This window comes from Nelusetta ayraudi, unplaced genomic scaffold, assembly GCF_046127955.1.
Source record: "Nelusetta ayraudi isolate G7.1 ecotype Tasmania unplaced genomic scaffold, CSIRO-AGI_Nayr_v1 ptg000135l, whole genome shotgun sequence".
Lineage (NCBI taxonomy): Eukaryota > Metazoa > Chordata > Actinopteri > Tetraodontiformes > Monacanthidae > Nelusetta > Nelusetta ayraudi.
In genome coordinates, this window is record NW_027466185.1 from 16,116,328 (window position 1) to 16,138,407 (window position 22,080).

Consider the following 22,080-nt stretch of genomic DNA (forward strand, 5'->3'; position numbering starts at 1 on the left):
TTGACCACTGGAATTGCTCCAAACCTAAATATGACAATAAAAACTGGTGATGGAAACAGCTCAACTTGGAAAAACCTCTCAAATACGGCTAAAAGGTTTTGACGCTCTCATGAGGTGGTTTTTCACACGCATCCATATAGAGGTATATCGCAAAAGTGTCATGGAGACATGTTTTTTGCATTGACACATCAGTGCGTACGGGGTGACGTGACCAGTTCACTGACCAGTGAAAATGGCGCATCATGATTGGACGGAGGAGAACACGGAATATTTTTAACAAGTCATCAACGAGCAAAGGCACGTAGCAACGTAATTAAAAAATAAAAAATTAGCGACATAAGCCGTAATTCTGGTAAATTTTCATCAAAGTTCTACCAGAATTACGGCTTATGATCTTCACACCATTCAATGGAAACACCTGCAAATCACAATTGTACTTTGTGGAATTTTGAGAAATTTTACTTTACGAAAAACTGTCATGGAAACACAGCTAGTGATCTATCGTTCAGAGAGGTGGAGCCTCACAGGAGGCCATAGGAATCTTTTTATAAACTCCTGAATTATGCATCAACGCACCAAAGAAATGTTTTTTTTTCTTCTGGTATTGTTCTTGTGTCTGCTTGTTAGTCAGCAGGATATCTAAAAAAAATGGTGTGGAAAAATATCCCTTGACAAGACCAGCAAAACAACAACACAACATCAACAACACAACCACAGAGATCCTGGTGAGGAAATGAGACAACGTAGCCCATTAATATTATCAAAGTCAGATTCAGTTTTGGTTTCAGAATTACTCATGCCAATGGATATTTATTAATTCATTGTAACCGTATTTTGTCATTTCAAGAAGTATATTAAATTCATATATATATTAGTTCCCTGGAGAACTCAAAATTGGCACAAAAAAATAAAAACGTTTCCGCAAATGTTGAGCCCACCCAGCAATTGAATCACAAATGCAGCTGTACTTTTTGTGCTTTTTTTGGAATGTCAGGCGTAAGCCAAGTTTTTAGTCGTTTGCCTTTTTAAGCTAAAACTAAACTATTATATAACTAGAATAATCATTTTACGCTGTAATTCACCTTGTAAAATGCGGGAACCTCTCCTGAAGAACAATTATCTTCAACTACTGAGGTCATTATTATCTCCAATTTTTTTTTGTCAACAGATAAATGTAGGTCAGTTTATTCATCTATTCCATCGCAGCTTTTTGGTTGAAGGTACTAAAACCCAGCGGTGCACAGAGCGCTTTGGGCCCACAGGATTGTGTTTTTCACCAGCGTGAGCATTCTGGCTCGCTGTTGTATTCAAAAAGGTTATGGTCTCCCGCTTGTCAAACTGGTTCCATCAAGATAATCCCACTGTGTCAACGCCTCAGGACCCAACCAGTGAGAGAGAGAGAGAGAGAGAGCGAGAGAGAGAGAGAGCGAGAGAGAGAGAGAGAGAGAGAGAGGGAGAGTGAGTGGGGCCCAGAGTTTTGTCCTCCTCCCTGAAGGCCTGGCTGTCAGCGCTGACGACACGCACTCACATTCCAGCCTCCTGCTATTGTGGCCACTTCAGGGCTTATGCAAATAACTGGCTTCCTTCAGCATCTCTTCACTTGGCATGTATTTGCATATATGTATATATATACATACATACACTATATATAGAATAGATGGTATTCTATTCTATACATACACACTCATATATGGATATATATACACACATATGTGTATATACATGTGTGTTTGTGTGTGTGTGTGTGTGTGTATATATATGTATATATACATATATGCATATATACATATATATACACATATATATATATATATACATACATATATATACACATACATATATATACACATACATATATATATACACATACATATATATATACACATATATATACACATATATATATATATATACACACATATATATATATATATATACACACATATATATATATATATATATACACACATATATATATATATATACATATATATATATATATATACATATATATATATATACACACATATATATATATATGTATATATATATAACATAGAAGATATTCTATTCTATACATATATACATATATGTATAAGGTTACTATATCTATCCTAACATATACAACATATACATTACATACAATACAGTATGTGTAGATGGTTCAAGTCACTTCTGTTCTGTTCATATTTCCATCCAGTGATCCCAGTTTGATGGTGACTTTCAAAGAGGTTGACCATTTCCAGGCGGCGGGTGAAAACTGGTGGCAACGTCGACCCTAAACGTTTTTTTCAGAGCACATCCACAAGATGAAACTGATTGCCAAATTAGAGTCACATTTCCATCTGCTGCAGGATTGCGGGCCAGCATTTAGAACTGGGTTTTGTTTCTGCCATCTGCTTGGTCGATTCTCCACCTGACAAGACTGATGAGTCGACCAAACATGCAAAGGCCTCGGTGCTCGTGAGAAATGCGCTTTGCCCTTAATAGCCAATATGGTGTGTTGTGTTTTCATGTGGACAGCTTTATGGGAAAAACGTATCAGCAATCAGTAGAAATTACCACTGACAGCATGTAGTAATATCTCTGCTGTACAAAGCTTTTGTTAATTAAATTGTGCTAATTTGAGAGCAGAGTGCTTTTTATCGCTTCTCTTTTTAGGAAAAACAACAACGACAACTTGCAAATTCAATAATACAATACAATACAAATGCAAAATCACGATGATGGCCTGCACACGCGGCTCAGCAGGACAAATACATGATTACATTTCTACATGACAGCAGAAGGCCTTTGTGAGTCTTTCTCCCCCTGCAGGACATTGAAGAGGGATGCTATAAAACACATCACACGGGGCAATAAGTGCGAGGCTGCTTTGACTTTGGAAGATTCCTCGACTTTGGGTCAACGCAAATCAAAGTGTCAGCTGCTGCATATGCATGCACTTCTGGAAGCCCATATGCCGCCGCCGTGTTTTAACAATTCAAATCAGTTCCATCCACAAAGCAAATCCGCTAAGCCGACAAACTTGAAGGGAGCAACGGCGCTCAAAGTGACACTTTGGAGAGTCGTGTTTTTCTACTGCGACAATTCCACAGGAAACCAAACTGAAATGAAACAGCATTTGCTTCCTCGTTTATACGGAGTAAATGTACTCAGAGCACCTTACAGTTGCCTCATATTCACCCATAGACACACACAGACACACACACACTGATTCAAGGTGCTGCCAGGCCCATTGGGAGCAATTCAGGGTTCAGTGTCTTGCCCAAGGACACTTTGACACGCGGACAGTTGGAGCCGGAATTCAAACCGACAACCCCCAGCTTGTATGACGAGCCCCTCAAACACCAACTCAACCACACCTTTGACTTTTGACCTTGTCATCCCCGAGATCGACAGAAGAAAAGTCATGTGGTCCCAAATAGACGTGACATACAGAGGTGGCAAAAGTATTCTCATGTTGTACTTGAGTAAAAGTATGGATACTTGTGTAAAAGAAATAATAATATGAAAGTGCCGATTCAACTCTTTTACAAGTAAAAATCAGAAAGTACAAGTTTCGAAATGTACTTCAGTTAAAAAGTGAAAATCTTTTATTTATGTCTTTGAAGTATTTCTGCAATTCATGAAACGACATTTGTTGAAAAGCTGAGGTACTCAAAAATAATCTCCTTCTAAAATATCTTCCAGTTTCATATATAACCACACATCTGTACAACACAACTTCAGCTCCACTTCAAGCAACAACAACAACAACAACAACTGTCATAATTGAATTACTTGAAACAGAGTTTGTATCTTCTAAACACAAAAGTAACAAGCCAGTTTTTCCAATGTCAGGAGTAGAAAGTACAACATATCTGTGTGCAAATGTAGGTAGTAAAAGTAAAAAGTTGTCAGTAAAAAAAAAAAGTACTCAAGTAAAGTACAAGTTCTTGAAAAATTTACTCTAGTACAGTAACAAAGTATTTGTACTTTGTGACTGTCCCACCTGTGGTTACATATAATTTAACAATACAAGATCACACAAAGACACACAAAGGCTTCGATTTGATTTTTTTTGTTGTTTTTACAGATTTATTCATAACTACTGGAATTGCTGACATTTTTTTGCGACAAAAAAAACTGCAATCATCTTAAATACTGTCAATGATTTATGGTTTCTGTATGTGGACTGTGATCAATCAATTAATCAATCAATCAATCACATCAATAGTCTGGTCATCTACTGACACTCTCGTATTCAGATGGCTGCTGCTGCTCTCTTCCAGCCGTGCCCTCACCCTATGAATTGAATGTCTTTTCTTTCATTCTCATGACTATTGACATTGCAGTTTCTCACTGAAGGCATCGAAACTACGCATGAACACACATGGAATTATGTACAATAAAAGTGTCAAATAACTCGAACACGTTTTATATTTAAATTCTTCAAAATAGCCACCTTTCATAAAAAGCATATTTAGAGTTATTGATTGTGTTTTTCTTTGCTGCATGATTATGTATATCTGACTCATATATTTGATGTCTTCAGCATCTGTCTGCAGTGGAGAAAGTTGTAAATAAAAAAAAAATTGCATGAGAAGGTGTGTCCAAACTGCTAGTGTATGTATGGTTGCGTCTATGTAAATCTACACAGAGCCTGCATCAGCATGGCCGTAAAGTGCACACACACACACACACACACACACACACACACACACACACACACACACACACACACACAAAGGCCAGTCTTTGAGTCTATTTGTGGCTCTAATTGGCTCATTCAGCAGGCAGTAAAAGGCTCCTCTCGCTGGCTAAAAGCCTCCAGCTGTACGCTGCCATGCTCGGCTGCATCTGGCCAATAGAAGAGGCTCGGCCCCTCATGCTGCACACCACCAGGACCATGAGGCCTCGGCCGCACAGACAGCTGGAAATCACAGGGTGAAAAAAAAATAACACAAAACACCGCCACCACTGAAAGAAAGAAAAAAAAAAACCCTCTAATCCGCTGCTTAATCCTCTGGAGCAGAGATGTTAGAAAAATCCAGGTCATTCTGCCACGAGTTGAAGTGTTTGACACTGCTGAGAGACGCTGGGCTCACATTCACCTTCACCTGCAGAGAGAGGCCTGTGTTTGACACATATAGCCATGTGTGCTTAATGATGTTGTTTTTGTTGTTGTTAATTTTCTCATGTTTTGTGTCTTGATGGGGATTGCATTAATATTATTATTAATATTATTATATTAATATGTTTTGTGAGCCATAAGAAATAAGAAGAAGTCACAATTTAGGACATACAATAAAGCACATCTATCCGTCTATCTACCTGTCCATCTGTCCATCTGTCCATCTGTCCATCTATCTATGCATCTATCCATCTATCCGTCTATCTATCCATCTGTCCATCTATCGTCTATCTATCCATCTATCCGTCTATCCATCTATCCATCTATCTATCCGTCTAGCCATCTATCCGTCTATCTATCTATCCATCTATCCATCTATCCATCTATCTATCCGTCTATCCATCTATCCGTCTATCCATCTATCCATCTATCTATCTATCCATCTATCCATCTATCCTATGTGCAATTCAGGAACATCACAGGAAAAACTCACTAGAAAGCCACTCCCTTCAACAACAACAACAAAAAGGTCCAGAGCAGAGAGGTCAAAGGTCATGACATCTTTTTTTTTGTCCTGATGAGGCTTCCGCCAGCACCCTGAGCAGCCTGGGATTCCACAGAGAAGTGACTTCGACCCCGGGGTCGATCCACTGAGCCGGTCCACGCCTCCCTCTCGGCCAAAAAACTCCAGAGGATTCCAGGCATTCCAGAGGGAGGCGGCCAGCGCTACACCAAGGGTGGGCAAACTACGGCCCGGGGGCCATTTGTGGCCTGTTAAGCTTTTTAATCCGGCCCGCACAACTTGAAGAAATAATATTAATAGTCAGTAAGTCATCAAATAGCTGTATTTCCTTCATGTTTCCACCGAGAGGCTTCAAAGACACTGATTTGGTTCATTTTACTTTGACATTGAAGGAACAATATTCCATGATAGATTGTTTCCTCCTATGAGGTGGCTCACCAAAACAGTCCATCCATCTGCTGCTGCTCCGTCACCCTCCTCTGTTACATTTTGTGGCCCACCAGTCAAAAGATTCGCCCACCCCTGTGCTAGATACTGACCGACTGGCGTACCAACTGACTGATTGACTAACTTACTGACAGACTGATTGCATGGGAGAAATCAGCATTGCAAACAAAAATATCCAATTGATTTCCTAATGGACAGGTGGGCTATTTGCAGTGCTGTTACCACTGCATGTGTGTTTTGCAGACAGAATGCAATACGATGTGGTTAATAGTTTTTCCATTTTTCTCCTCGCAAATGTTGCCTTTGCGACGAGCGCGAGGCTGCGCGAGCGTTTGCCCAGCAACAGCTGTTGTAAGTGGCAGAATAGAGACGTGTTGGCAGCGATCAGTACAAGTAGAACGCTAGAGAGGAGGAGCTGTGTCATCTTAAAGGGACAGTTCACAGCGACAGGGCCCTGGTTACCTCCCGAGGTATTCAGGTCGACATTTAGTCGATAGTGAACACAGCCACATTAGGTGAGGCGAGACGTCACCAGAAATCATAGCGTTTGAAACCAAACCAAACCAAGTCAAGCTACAGAGTCTCTACACAGAATATTATTATATATGTCTGTGTTGTTACTGGGTGAACAATTGATGGTTTATTTGAAACAGGTGACCCTGAGCTCAGGAAGAAGGGGGTATTGAAAATGGATGGATGGATGGATGGCTGGAAACAGGTAATAGCCAATGATTGTGGAAATGGAAGTACAAGGTTGTTACTTTCATCATGTAAAATTTCTACATTTCAAACAAATTGAACCGTTTTAGATGTTTTGAGGACTGCAAACTCATTTTTTGGGTGGCTTCTTCAAAATAAAATGACTTTTAAAACAGTGCCTTTTTAGTTTGAAAGATGCTCTGTGCTTTATCTCTGTATGAGGAGCGGATTCAGACCAAATTGAATCAATAAAACAGCAAACAGGGCTTCCACCGACGACCAAACATCTCTCTCTTTTGCCTAAAACCTCAAAGCCAGCGAGCCAGCGGAGTGGGAGGAGGTGAGTGGAAGCCTACCTTGCAGCCCTCGCACGCACTGACGCCATAGTGGTATCCAGAGGACTTGTCCTGGCACACGAAGCAGGGCTTGTAGACTCTGGGCGGCGGCGGAGGGGATGGCGGACTGGGAACCAGCTCCTCGGAACTGGTGCTCTGCGTCTCAATGGCTGTTGGAAAGGCAGACAAGACAGCGAGGGAGATGAGAAGCATTGTTTTGAAATGCAGTAAGAAGAAGTCCTGGGCAAACCAGTAGCACCACGGATCAGAGAATGACACCAGAACTTCAGACCTGAAGTTAGTACGTTGACTTGTTCTGTTGGCTAAGTCGTTGATAGCTATGGAGATATTCACAAACATGAACTCAATCATTGCTGCACAGCACACTCTGATGCCTGATGTGTGTAAACATGGTCTGCCGTGCGGCTGACGTTCAAACAGGTGGAGATGTTTTGCAGGGCAGCAGAGATACGATGCCTGAGTCCCTGCAAAAGGGAAAAGCCACGCAGTCCACACGCGCACAAAACATCTCCATCGAAAATGGAGAACAGTCTCTCCAGCGTCTCCAGCTGATTAGATTACTTTCTTCCGTACTTCATCAGACTAAACTCAATTACTGATGCTAAGGAACAAGCTCTTATAATTACTGGACCCTTGTCCTTGCATGGAATTCCCTGCTGATTTAATCTAATCTTCTGCCGCGTTCACCCTGTGTGACTCTGGCACGTCGGTGGCTTGAGGGACGGCTAAGCGGGTCTGTCGCACCCACATCCGGGCCTGTTGGCGGGGATGAGTGTCACCTCCTCCGCTGGTTGGGGGGGAGGAAGGAAGATGACCGACAGGGTTAATTAGAATGAGACGCTTTTACAAGCGACTTGATTTGCGGCCTTATCTCAGTGTTGGGAGCGAACTTGGGAGAAAGTTTTCATGACTCGTTATGAAACAGTGACGACATCGGTAACTTCTGCAGAATCCAAAAGTGGAGAAGCGGCAAACTGATATAACTGGCGCAGGATTAGACTTGGGGGGGAGGGAAAGTTGGGGCAGCCTGAATAATAAAGTGGTTCGACTTTGAGTGAGAAAAGTTTAGAGTGCGGGGAAGAAGCTACATTTGTTTTTTGATTTTGTGGTTCAATCCTCTAAACTAGCGCAGTGTGCAACCTGGTCCCACGGATGGCGAGGACGAGGAGGACAGACGTGTGTTTTGCGCTGGAGCTGCTGAGGTCGTTCCGCCGCTCCGAGTGCTCGGGATTGTTTCCCTCCGTCGCTGGCAGCCAGCCGTCGGAAGCAGCTTGCACATAAAGCAGATGTATGGCGAGACACGAGGCTGGAGAGCAGCCAGTCATCTGTCACAGCGAGCTGTCTGTCTGTCTGTCTGTCTGGGGGTGTGGGGGAGGTTAGGTTAGGGCGGTGGGTTTGGGGGGGGGGGCGGGCTGCACTTGAAATGGCTGCTCAGCAAACATCAGCTTAAAAAATCCTTTGTGGCATTTAGTGGCACTTAGTGGCCGATATTAAAACAGCATATGTTTCCCTTTTTGGGGGTTGGGGGGGTAGGGGGGAGGATCGACGTAATTATCCGTAGCGATTGTTGGGGAGCGTGCAGCTCATTATGGAGCTAATGGGAAGAGGCCTGATTAGAAAGCTGGTTGAACTCCAGAAGTGGTGCCAGAAATCTCTCTGCACAGCATCTCTCAAGCCGACCACAGACGCTACCTGCACCTGTCCTTGATCGAGCTGAAGGATGTGGAGGTAAAGTCTGAAAAATGGCCATGGATGTGGCAAAAACAAAAATTAAAACAAAACCAAAATAAAAACAATAAAAAACTAGAAATTAAGAATAAATTTAATTTTTTAATGAAACTGCAAATTCCCGGGTTCTCACCACAACGCTAATGCTACTTAAAGGGATATTTCACTTTAAAAGAAAATGGTGCCATCTGTTGTCCTTTGACATATGACCACTGTGTACAGTTTTCAAACTGCTTACTTGCATGATCACTATGATGTCATACATTTTTAAAAGTAAAGACCCCCCACCCCCTCCACAATTCCCATTCAATTCCCATTCGATTCCCATACAGAAGCGTTTTTGGAAAACATACCACGAAGTTGATTTGCGCAACAACAAGTCATTTTTTTGTTGTTGTTTGAAATGTAAATAAGCCGACGGTGAAACAACTTCTGGGGAGAATGCCGACGCCCTCAGGCTCTCAGACGACGGACGGCCGCGTTTTAAAAAGAAGTGAGTCTTGAATTGGTGATAAAACATTCGCTGCCATGAAGAAAAAAAAAAGACCCTGCACCAAACACGTCGTAAAACAGTGAGCCGACCTGAAAGGATGATGATGCCGCAGTAATTTAAAAAAAATAAAATAAAAATAAAAAAAATCACACAACCAAAAAAACCCTAACTATGTACATTGCCGCCGCCACCCCCACCTCTGCCCCCCTCAGCTGTGCAACTAGAGAGAAAAACACCTCTGATATTTCTCGCATCAGAGGAGACGATTCAGTTCCAAGCTTCACGTCTGTGTCTGCGAGAGAGACGGTGTGACCCCCCGCAGACAGATGGCGCTCACTAACGCAGATTCATTACATCTCACTGTGGGCGAGGGGTATAGTGGGTGGTGGTGGTGGCAGGTGCGGGTGGAAGGGGGGTGGGGGGGTCATCAACGAATACCTGAGCGTCTCGTCCCTGTCGTCAGGTGCAGGGAGCCTTTTTCCATTTTCTGCGTGATTAAACTTTGAGTCGACCGACTTCCCTGCATGTTCCACACACACGCGCACACGCACACGCACACGCACACACACTTTTTTTTTTTTTTTACTACAGATTTATTTATAACTACAATTACAGACATTTTTTATCCCCCAAAAAATCTGCTATAATCTTAAATATCGTGAATGATTTACTGTTTCTGTGTGGGGACTTTAATCAATCAATCAGTCATCAATAGTCTGGTCATCTACTGACACACTTGTATTCAGACGGCCGCTGCTGCTCTCTTCCAGCCATGCTCTTATATTTCTGTATCGATGTGTCTATGTAAATCTACACAGAATCTGCATCAGCATGGCCGCAATGCACGCACACAAAGGCAGTAGCTGCATTTCCATGACCTCTAGAACTGCGCAAACCCTAAATATGGCAATAAAAAATTGTCGCTGGAAACAGCAAACTTGGAAAAACTTCTCAAATATCTCATCTCATGAGGTGGTTTTTCACACGTATCCATATAGAGGTCTATCGCAAAAGTGTCATGGAAACACTTTTTTCTCATTTACACATCAAGCGCTTTATGATTGCGAGGAGACGACAGAATATTTTTTACAAGTAATCAAAGAAATAAACAACCATTCTGGACAGCAAACAACACGGAAATGCAGATTTAAGGCAAAATGTCTTCTTTTTTTTTACCCCCATCCTCCTCACAGTGGGGTTACAGTTATGCAATTAAGGCTTATGTGCTTCACACCATTCAATGGAAACACCTGCAAATCGCAATTGTACTTGGTCGAAATTTTAGAAATATCACTTTTATTTTGCAAACTGTCATGGAAACACACACACGTGCACAAGAGCGCGCGCGCACACACACACACACACACACACACACACACACACACACACACACACACACACACACACACACACACACACACACACACACACACACACACACACACACACACACACACACACAGGGCTCCATTAGAGGAATAAAGGCCGCTGACGGACGAGTGGTGCAGCAGTGAGAGGCTGTGGCCTCGGATCGCAGCGCAGCGGCCTGGAGAGAAGTGTCTCTGCTGCTGCTGCTGCTACTGCTGCTGCTGCTGAACCCTCGGCCTCTGGCTGAACCAACCCGCTGGGGTCACACAGGACAACACACACACTCCTCACACTGGAGGGGAAACACCAGAGAAGGCTGCTCCGCCACTGATGAGTCGACACGCCGAGGCTGCTTTGTTCAAGAGTCGTGAAGCCAAATATTGATGAAGTTGATCTTATTTAATGTAGTGCAGAGGCGGCAGAAAGTATTCACATTCTGTACTTCAGTAAAAGTACGGATACGTGAGTGGAAAAAAAAAATGCTCTGGTAAAATTGAAAGTTCCGATTCAACTCTTTTAGTCAAGTGAAAATAAGAAAGTGCAGGTTCTGAAATGTACTCAAGTACAAATGTTACATTTGACAATATAGTCGATGATCATTTTGCAAAGATGAAAATGTTTTTGAACAGTTTTGCTATGACTCAATGCTATTTTTTTCTTTTTCAACTGCAGTACAACCAAACTGTCAGCAACACTTCTGACCAGTCAGCCATCACTGATGTTGACACTTTTCATATCAATGAAAAGTGTCAACATCAAAAAAGTGTCAGTGTATTATCATATACATATGATATACATGTCCATGTATATCATATGTATATTTTTCTCTGTTCTGAAAACATGCTGAACAGTGACCCCAAAGCCGAGGTACTCTAAAATAATCTACTTCTAAAATATGACCCACTTTTGTATTGAGCTACACAACAGCATCATCCAAATATCACCTTCACACTTTGATCAACAGCAACTAAATATTTCTCCATTGTACGAGGAAGGAAGTACAGTGAGTTGTGTAGAAATGTGGGGAGTAAAAGTGAAACGTCGTCATAAACAGAAATCCTGGAAAAACGCAGTGCTATCTGACCGTCTGCCATCTCCCCACCATGGAACAATGACAAGAGATTTTTTTTTTTCTTAACATGGTAGGAAGTGAGAAGTGAGTCACAACACAAACTGCACCACTGTGATAGGAAGGAAGGTTCCAGCCTTCCAACCAGTAAAGATCAGTATCATGTATTTTTGGTGCTATAAACATCACAGGCAAAGTACCTGATATTTTATGATCAGTTATGATCAGTAAACAAAAAGTGTGTCTCCTCAGCCAGCAGCTCAGGCAAAGACTGACGTTCAGACTGGGAAGTGGTTTGTCTCGTTCAGATGTATCTGCTTCTGATGAAACCATTTATAATCTGGTGTTGAGAATCAGAATGAGTTTTTACTGATAATGGAAAGACGAGCCTGAAGCTAATCTTACTAATCTGGCTTTGATAGGGAAAGTCTATCAGATCCAGCCAATCAGAGATACACAGTGTTATCAATTTCACAAATTACCAAATGAAACTTCTGTCGTCTCTATGACAACTGAGATTTTACGATTACTTTTTTTTTTTTTTTGGTTAAAATACCGTCATTAGCTCCACGTACACAAACTGAGTGTGACGCTAATTATCAGAACAAAAACCTGTACAAATCCTGGTGTTTGAATGACAAATATTAATGCACTGCATATCAGCCGAGAAATCCAAGAAACTAAACTAAAACAAAATACTTTTTCTGTAAACAAACCGATTGCAAAGCCTTAAAACAAAATGCGGTAAATGAAATATTTGGTTATTTATACATTTGTTGTGAGCAATTTTGAAAAAAACAAAAGCAAAAAATAACTACACATAGGTTTTCTAACTATCTGAGGGTGAACAAGTCGTAAGAGTGAAAATGTGCAACGCGAATTTGCACTCAGTTTTGTGTCAGCAACAAACATTAAATCCACCTGAGTTGAGTCGATTGTGAGCTCGCAGACTGTGAGGACGTGACGGACACTATGTTGGTTTCAGCCGATACAGAGGAGATGATCATCTGCTGGCTGGGAACCAGTTCACTGGCTGTGAACCAGTTCACTGCCACCCACCGACGACCAGGAAGATGTAAAAACCTCACACACGGTCACACACACCACGGAGGAAAAGTCTGCCGCTCGCAGGGACAGAAAGGAAAAAGAACACAAAGCTGAAGATGGAAACATTCACAGAATTCTCTTTTGGAATCAATGGTTAAAAAAAAAAAAAAAATTCTAATCCTGATAGATTTTGGAAAGATGCAGGTGAGATCCCTGCTGGTTGTTTCATAAAAGGCCTGGGTTTAAAGTATTTTGTACGCGTGTAACAAACCATTGAGCTTGTATGTGTCCATATTTGTATAGTTTGGGTTAGTTCTGTGATCACATGGCTGTGGAGGATTTAATTCTCAGAACATAATTTGACAAATGTTATTGATCAGTGTTTGATAAAGGCCAAATGCGGCCAAATAAGAAATCAAATCATGGAAACATTTGTTTTTTTCCACTCATCTACGTTGGAATCTGATCCTTGTTATTTGAAATGAGCGACCTCGTGAGTTTAGAGGAAAATTCCAACAAGACAGAAAAGATTCCCAGAAACAGAGAGCAGGGAACCATGGGGACAGTGGAGTGGTGGCCGGGATGTGAGCGCTTGTTTGGAGTGAAGAAGAAGAAGAAGAAGAAGAAGAAGAAGAAAAAGAAGAAGAAGAAGAAAGCCGCAGCAAGCAGGCGAGAATTATCACAAACACACCTCTTCTTCTTCTCCTTCTTCTTCTTTTTCTCCTTCTAATCTACACGTTCTTCTTCTGGTGCCACAAAAACATTTTGTGTGCTATTTAAAACACTGACTTATTTTTTTTCTGAGAAATTGAAAGATTGAATGTTTATTTTTGCAAGCTTATGTTTGAATTGTTTTTGTTTATTGTTAATTACTATACATTTTTTGTTATTCATTTATCTTTTTTATTAGTTTATGTCTTTCTTAAAAAGTTGCATAATTAAAAAAAAAAACAGTTAGTAAATAAAGTTGTGATGTGGTTGTCAGAAAACTTAAAATCTTCTCCTTCTTCCTTCTCCTCCTCCTCCTCCTCCTCCTCTCTACACTCAGCTGAGCTCCATCCTGTCTGGAAGCCCTCACCCACCCCCCGCCCCCCTCCCCCGACTCTCAGGTTTCCTCTGCTGGGCGGTGGGTGGGTGCATAGCTGGCGTCCAGCCGGCCCAGTCGGAGGAAATGCTCCGAGTTCACCCAAAGTCCAGCAAATTAGAAGCAGCCCTGCCTGCGCTGCTGCTGCTGCTGCTGCGCAGGCTGAGAAGCTGCAGCCCAGCAGCGCAGGACGTTCACGCAGCCAAATATGCATCCGGGTATCTATCACACACAGGTAGTCGCATGTACACAGGGAGTGTGGTTGTGATGGGAGGAGCACCTGACCGGGTCATTGCCCCGCTGCAGCTGAGGAGTGTCGTGAGGGTAGTACAGTGTGTGTGTGTGTGAGAGAGAGGGAGAGAGAGAGAGAGAGAGAGAGAGAGAGAGAGCGAGCGAGAGAGAGAGAGCGAGAGAGAGAGAGAAAAATAAAAAATGAGGAGTGTCGTTTCTGCAGTGACAGAAATCAAAGATCCAGAGCAGCTTCGGACACTCCAGGAACAGAAAACAACCAGAGAGGGAGGAGGGAGAGAGGGAGGGAGGGGCCGTCGTTTGACTTCATGTCTTCCCGGGGTTTAGGGGGGAGGATTGGCGGGGGAGGGGAGTCTGTCTGCTTTTCATCAACACTCGAGCGGAGGAGAAAGAGAAGCACCTCCACCTCTGCTGATGGACTTGATGTGCAGATCTCACCGCTGACAGCCTCTCACTAGATAACTGGATTTGGTGCTCCGGGATTCCCAGCCGGTCATGTGACAAAGCAGCCGCGCCCCCCACCCCCCTCCGATCCCCCTGACCTGGCAGTGACCCCCGGGGTCAGACGACACGCAACCGAGCAGTCAGCCAGTCAGTCAGTCAGCCAGGGAGGAAGGAGAAGGAAGAGAAGAGGAGAAGAGGTCACACAGACAGAGAAATATGGTGGTGGAACAGAGAGCGAGAGGTTTTTCACTTTATAATCCAGAGGAATTCCTGGCTGAAGCTCCCTGGTTTAGCTTTCACACCCTCAGCAAAGTTCTCCGAGGTGTCACTTTTTTCAAAAAGCAAGGCAAAGCAGCTGAAGCAGCAATTTGAAGCGGTTAATCTGAATAAACACTTTTTTCCCCCGAATACTTAAAAAAGCACAAACTTAACCAAGAAATCTCTTATAAAAAGGAAACTTTAGGTGAGATATATGTATATATATATATATACATATATATATATATGTATATATATCAATACTTAAATGTATATATATATATATATATATATATATATATATATATATTTATTATTATTAATTTTTACACATTACATTGTACATTATAAATGGTTTTGCTTGTTTTGGATTTTAATTGCCTGAATTTTTTGGGAGAACTGTGGTTTGTTAATTTTTTTTTTGTACAAATATGACGATTCCATATCAGTCTTCTGTGTTTGAAGGACACGCCAGCGCTGCTGCTTTCTTAAAGGTGAACCAGCCTCTGCTGCTGCTGCTGCTGCTGCTGCTGCTGCTGCTGTGTCCACTGACAGTCTCCACTGAGCACCTCCTCAAACTCTCAAGCTCTGCCTTCACCATCAATCATCAGCTCCACCAGTTAAATTCACTGGTTTCCCATGTGATGAACAGCAGGAAGGAAAAAGGAGAAGAAGAACTGAAGACTTTGGAATCTAAATGAAACCACTGTTATATACATATATATATATATACATATATATATATATATATATATACATATATATATATATATATATATATATATATATATATATATATATATATATATACATATATAAATATATAAAAAAAAACAATGTATTTATTTATATTGTCTAATTTTAGAATCATTCCCTCATTAAGTCCTGCTGCATTTATTATCTCCTGTGCCGACTCCACCGTCCTCGCTACATTTTGCATTTTGTTCACTCGTGCATCTTTATTTTCCCCAGTTGATACGACTGTAAAAGAGACTCCAGTGATCCTGACACTGCTGGTGCAAATGAGCTGCACAAACACAGTATCTAGGACATGGAATAGTGATAAACCTATCTTGAAATACTCATACGTATTAATATTTTGTAAAGTGGGTGGGAACATTGTTTGAACCGTCACAATGGTAAAAAAAAAAAAAAAAAGAAAAATTCCCTTTGAAATTGAAAGTGTTTTCTGTCTTTGCGACTCGACGGGCGAACCTGCGAACTCGGAGAGACGCTGCTGCAAGCGTAGAAGCGACGGCAGGGCCTTGCACAGCAGCGGCTCCACCCTGATGGAACCCTGACGAGACCCTGCTGGGACCCCAACACCGTCCTAATGGTGTGGAGTTAACATGCCGGGTCGTCGGGTTGAGGTTTCACTCCTTTCAATCCACTGGTGTACACTGCTTTTTATCCACCGAAACCATCCACCCAATACCACCACCACCCACCATCATCTCCACCACCACCATCCACCCAATACTCCCACCACTACCACCCACCACCGGCCGTTCATTTCACACGCCCTCTAAATTAGCTCGCTGCTGTGCTAGTTGTGCTAATGGCCTTTCATGTCCATATCAGAGGCGCTTCAACCTTGAAGAAAAAGAAGAAAAAAAAGACACCCACCCACCACCACCACCATCATTCCCTACAATTATCCCATCATAACCCTCATCAGCTGTGCAATGTTTTCACGCGATTGTTGTTGATCTTCCCTGTGATTGTCTGATGGCTTTGGAGCTTTTTTTTGTTGGGTTTTTTCATGTTATATTTGATGAGATGAAGTGATGTTGCCTCTCGGTGCGAAGCCGACGCTGCGTGGGCTCTCCACGGCGGCGGCGGCAGCGGAGGCAAGCCCTTTTTTTCCTCCCCGCAAAGAAGGTCCTTGATCATTCTTAATTACCGTCTAAACTGCAAGGGGAAGTGTATTAACGGTCGGTCCGTTGTCAATGCGGCTAATTAACACCCAGGAGGTTTACATTATCCCCCCCAACAAATAAATTAATAAGGTAGCATTTGAATGACCCTCTGCGAGAGGCTTTTCACAGTCCGAGGAGAGCTTTATTTAAACAGCGCCTCAGTCAAACGAGCGGGGAGGAGGTGCGGCCGCGTCCACCCCGGCAACACAAAAGGTCTAACAAGTTCCTCCGATCACTGCAATCCACTTATGGGAAGGACATAAACCCCATTGGTGTTTAATGGCTCCTTCTTAAACGGCCCCATTGAGAGTGCATGCGTGTTAATCCGAGCACCTACTGCGTCCAACTTGGACGGGTTCACAGCAAAACAATCCGTTTGAATGGCTCGGCCGCGCAAACACCAAAGACAGCGATTCGTGTTCACAGAGACACAATCGCAGGATTAGTTTGTTCATTAGCGACGAGCTGATGGGCACTAAGATGGAGAAACAAGGAGTGAGAAATAAAACACAAAAAAATGTGTTCTAGTTTGTAAATGTGGCTGAGGGGAAAGAGAGAGAAAACAAAGAACCCCAGCTCGCAGTTTGTTTTGTTTTTTTGCAATAATATTCTATGATTTATCATTAAAATCCCCGAAGCGCTCTACATATTGAAAATACAACTATTTGTATCATTGTGATACTTTAATAACTGACATTAGCCTTTAACTTTGCATTGACCTTGGTTCATAAAAACTATTTATTGACTCGTAACACAATTTGAAAATTTTAAATTTGTGTCTTTTTGACTTAGAAAGGGCAAAGATGTTAGAAAGTTATGATGGTGACTGAAATAAGCTCTTTTTAGACAGATAAAGTTCAAATCACTAACAGATTACTTTCCTGTTAGATTTTTTTTTTATTGCCTCGTTACTCTCAAAAACGCAAAACACAACACAATTGTTAATTTTCCTCGATGAGTCTACATGTGCAGTTCAGGGGAATTGACAAATGTTGTGCTTCCTGTCTGTGTTATTGACCCAAATAATACTAACACTTATAATAAATACTTTATTTACTTCGGGTTTTTTTTTTATACATTCAAAAAACAATAAAATATTTAGAACAATGGATCACATCCATGACCCATTTCTTGTCAAGAAATGAAATGTATGAATAATAAAAAAAAATTATTCACAATAAAATAACAAAACAAATTGCAACTATCTGGGAACTAGCGGATACAAAATTACTTTGATTTGAATAATTTTCAAACATGAAATCAATACAAAAATCCAGTTTTAAAAAATACATGAGAGTTAAAGTCTTAAAAAAAGAGATGCAGTCATGAACTTTTAGTTTTTACGAAATAAAAATCATTTTAACAGACTTATTACGATTGGGGTTATAGTGCAGCATCGCTTTAAGATAAATTATTAAAAATCAATTCTAAAAATAATAGTATATTAATGGCAATAATGATGACAATGTAACATGAGTATTAAAAGTGTGTATCTAAAAAACTGAAATCATTACAATAATTATTAAACTACACGGTGACTTTAAGGCACTTTTTAGACTATAAGTTTCAAATGATAAACAGCCGTTGCCGCTCTGTAGTAACCATCGTGGTCATGACGATAAAACAAGCTGCTTCATGTGACTGCTGGAAATGAACCTGCTGCAGCAGCTTGTGCGGGACCTGCCGCGGCAGGTTGAAGGTGCAGCTCTCGCTGACAACCAGCAACAACAACAACTGAAGGAGCCACTTTTGACGGAGTGCCCTTGAGCAAACACTGGCTGAGGCCGAGACAGCTGGAGGCTGCCGGGGATAAATCACCGAGCGACTCGGGAGGAAAACAAACAGCGACCAGATCACAGTGTTTGTGAATGTGAAGCTTGAGGAGTCTCCACCATAATGTACTGCTGGGAAACCAGTGGCGTAGTCTAGTTTATTTATCAAAAAATGAATAAAAACAATTAACACGCATTTAAACAAAATGGAGTTTCAGTATTCAAGTGCAAGAAGTGGCGCAAACTTAGATTCTCTAAAGCAACGGCTGACAGATCAGATCATAAAACATCATTTTATACACATTTATAAACGGGAAAGTTGAACGCCGTTATAAAAACAACAGACTGATGCGTATCTTTGCGCATTTTAGTGGTTGTGCGATAATTGGGAATCTTAGTGGTTGTGCTGCATAGCTGTGTATCACACTTACACCATGTGGGAAACCACTGAAAGTTTGACTGCAACCCAAAGTCAAGCCATTATAACATTGCAGTCACCGCACAACCACTAAAAATGCGCAAAGATACGAATCAGTCTGTTGTGTTTTTTTTTTGTTTGTTTTTTTTTAACACGACGATCAAATTTCCTGTTTAAAAATGTGATTAATATGTTTTAGGTTTTGATTTGTTTGAGAGAATCAGCCGTTGCTTTAGTGCCGCTCTAGAGAATTCATGTGTTTACGCCACTTTTTGCACTGATTGTTGAAACTTTAATAATTTTGTTTTTACACAAGTGTGTTCATGATTTTTTTCAATATGCCCACTATAATAAACCAGACTACACCACTGAGAAAAACGAAGACAAAACCCACTGTAGCCCGATAGTTACCCAGCGCCCCGCACACTGGAGTCTCCGCACACCGACACCGAGGGCTACAAAAACAACAATTCGGATCATTTTGACGCACTTTTGAAGAAGAAGAAAGTTCCAGGAGTCCACTAGTGGATGAACTTCCTCCACCGAGGAAGTTCATCCACTAGTGGACTCCTGAAACTTTTTTTTTTTTAAGGCGACAACACAGCAAAGCAGGGGCGAAGAACGGCACCACCACCAGCAGCGGTCCATCCATCCATCCATCCATCCATCACCCTGCGAGCCCTGGACCAGTTCAGAGCCGCCACAGAGGGCTGACATGTCCCGATAATCTACTTGCAAAAAATAAGTAATTTATCTAAATGAGTGTCGTGGAGCAGCAGGTCGCAGCTCGCCCGCCCCCCACACCCCACACCACCTTCTCCACCTCCCCGCCTTCCTCCTGGAGGAGGCTGCGGAGGCGCTGCCTGTGTTTACCCTGCACATTCCTCCAGCCTGTTACTGCTGCTGCTGCTGCTGCTGCTGCTGCTGCTGCTCTTACTGCTGTTCTTACTGCTGCTGCTGCTGCTGCTGCTGCTCTTACTGCTGCTGCTGCTGCTCTTACTGCTACTGCTGCAGATCCGGACCCGACTGATCTCAGACCAGCCACATACATACATGCATACATGCATACATACATACAGCACATTCATCAGCAGGCTGCATGGAGCTGATAGATTTATGAAGGAGTAGAATGTTGTTTTTGTTTTTTTTTTAAACACATCAAAAACAAAAGTCAACCAGAGCCAGAAAAAGCAGCAGCAGCAGCAGCGTCAATATTGTCCACTTTAAAAAATAAAATCCACTTATTAAACTGAGTCACCTCTCATATATTCTGTCATGTTATCAACATTTGTTAAAAGCAACTTGAACTAGAAAACTGAACTCAACTCTCTCAGCCTCAGCGATCTAGCGTCCAGACTTGGAGGCCCCTTCACGGCCAACTTGTTGTGGGAAAGATGAGCCCTCGCTGTCTGCCTGCCTCCCTGTCTGTCACTCCAGGGTGGGGGGGCACAATCAACACGCACGACAAGCAGCGATACAAGACAGAAGGAGACCGAGAGAAGGACGACAGGAAGGAGGGAAGACAGGAAGGAGGAGAAGTGAGGACCTACAGTGCGCGCTCCGCCGCTGCTGCCACTCTCTGTGCGCCAGTCCGCTGATGCAGGCTTTCAGTGCCTTCTCCTGCAGCATGCAGGACGACGGGCTGGACGTGTAGAAATCCAGCATCTGTCCGGGACTCACGGCCAGCACGTCCATGCAGTCGAACATGACGGCGGCGCGTCGTCGTCGTGGTTGTCGTCGCCGTGTGCGCTAAAAGTCCTGCGCGTTATGTGTTATTATTTTATTTTTTTCTGCGGGGGGGAGAAAAAAAAATCACCAAACATAAGCGCACGCAACTCCATCAAACTCCGCTGCTCCTCCTCCTCCTCTTCCTCCTCCTCCTCCTCCTCCTCTTCTTCCTCCAGCAGCTTTTAGTTCCTCTTCTTCTTCCTCGTCCCGCACAGGAATCATCAATTATTCCGCAACAACAAAAAAAACGCTCAGCGACTTCAGCTTTAATTGTTCATTTTTGTCCTCTTCCTCCTCCTCTTCTTCTACTTCTTCTTCTTCTTCTCTTCTCTCTGTTGGCATTTTTCACGCAGCGTGTCCGCCTCCAGCGCGACGCCCGCCGCGGACGCGCGGTCCGAGGCTCCTCAACATGTCAGTGGACGACGCGTTCGCTCAGTGCGTCCCGGTGACGAGCAGCGGCGGCGGCAGCAGCGGCAGCAGCGGCGGCGCAGCGGTGGAGCGACAGGAGCGTCAGGAGCGCAGAGCGGAAGATCTCCGCAAAAAACACCACAACAACAACACAACAAGCCGGACGGCGGTGTAAAGCAGCAGCGGCGGCGGCGGCTTCTCCCCTCGGATGACGGATGGGATCTGCGTCCCTCCGCGCTGCTCATTTCCAACTAGTTTTTCTCTCCTTCTCTCTCTTGCCACGGAGAATGAAAGATTGAATTGCCTAATATATGCGCGTGAACTTTGCGTGAACCCTCCCAGGCTGCTGACCTTCAAATGACCCGGGCGGCGCGCTGACATCACTGCCGCTCCGCAGCGCGGAACCAGGCGGAGAGGAGAAACGCAGGAGGGGGAAACATATCAGAGATTTTTGTTTTTTGTTCAAAACTCGCGTTATTGGAAAGAATAAAAATGAGGTTTTATTATTATTACTATTATTATTATTTTTATTTTAAAAAGATATTCTAAATGATTCCCCCCCGCCGTTTTTTGCGGTTTTTGTCAGAGCGGCTGCGCACAACAAGGGCGTTCATTTTTTACGGAGAGAAAAAAAAGTGAAGCGCGTTTAATGATCTTCTATGATACTTAACTTTTAATAAGATAATTTGTTGGCCAAAGAAGATCATTTGAATGAAACCTCGGTGACGTTTTATTGAACCGTCACATATTATTGGAGCGTCACATGAGATCATTTATAGCCCAGATGCGAATATTTTCTTTTTTTTTTTTTTTACAAAGTCCATTAATATTTGGCGTTTAATTGTAATGCAAGATTTCTCAGGTTCTCTGCGCAGCTTTATGGACTGTAATGGTACAACGGAGTTTGTAGCTCAACTGTAACAACTGAGGTGAACTTAAACTTGACATATTGTC

General features: G+C 42.6%; 1 protein-coding gene across 2 annotated transcripts in view; it reads right to left on the reverse strand.

Annotated features, from left to right (window-relative positions):
* Window positions 1-22,080, reverse strand: part of LOC142905010 (retinoic acid receptor beta-like) — a 149,653-nt gene that overhangs the window by 51,825 nt on the left and 75,748 nt on the right. Inside the window, exons 1-2 of one of the 2 annotated variants that reach the window (XM_076051467.1) lie at window positions 20,541-21,408; window positions 7,142-7,290 (exon numbers count right to left, since the gene is read on the reverse strand). In XM_076051467.1, coding sequence (XP_075907582.1) covers window positions 7,142-7,290; window positions 20,541-20,697 — 306 coding nt within the window. In that variant the 5' untranslated portion in view covers window positions 20,698-21,408. Of the gene's footprint in view, window positions 1-7,141; window positions 7,291-20,540; window positions 21,409-22,080 lie in introns of those variants that run through there. The other variant, XM_076051466.1, reaches the window with a different exon arrangement.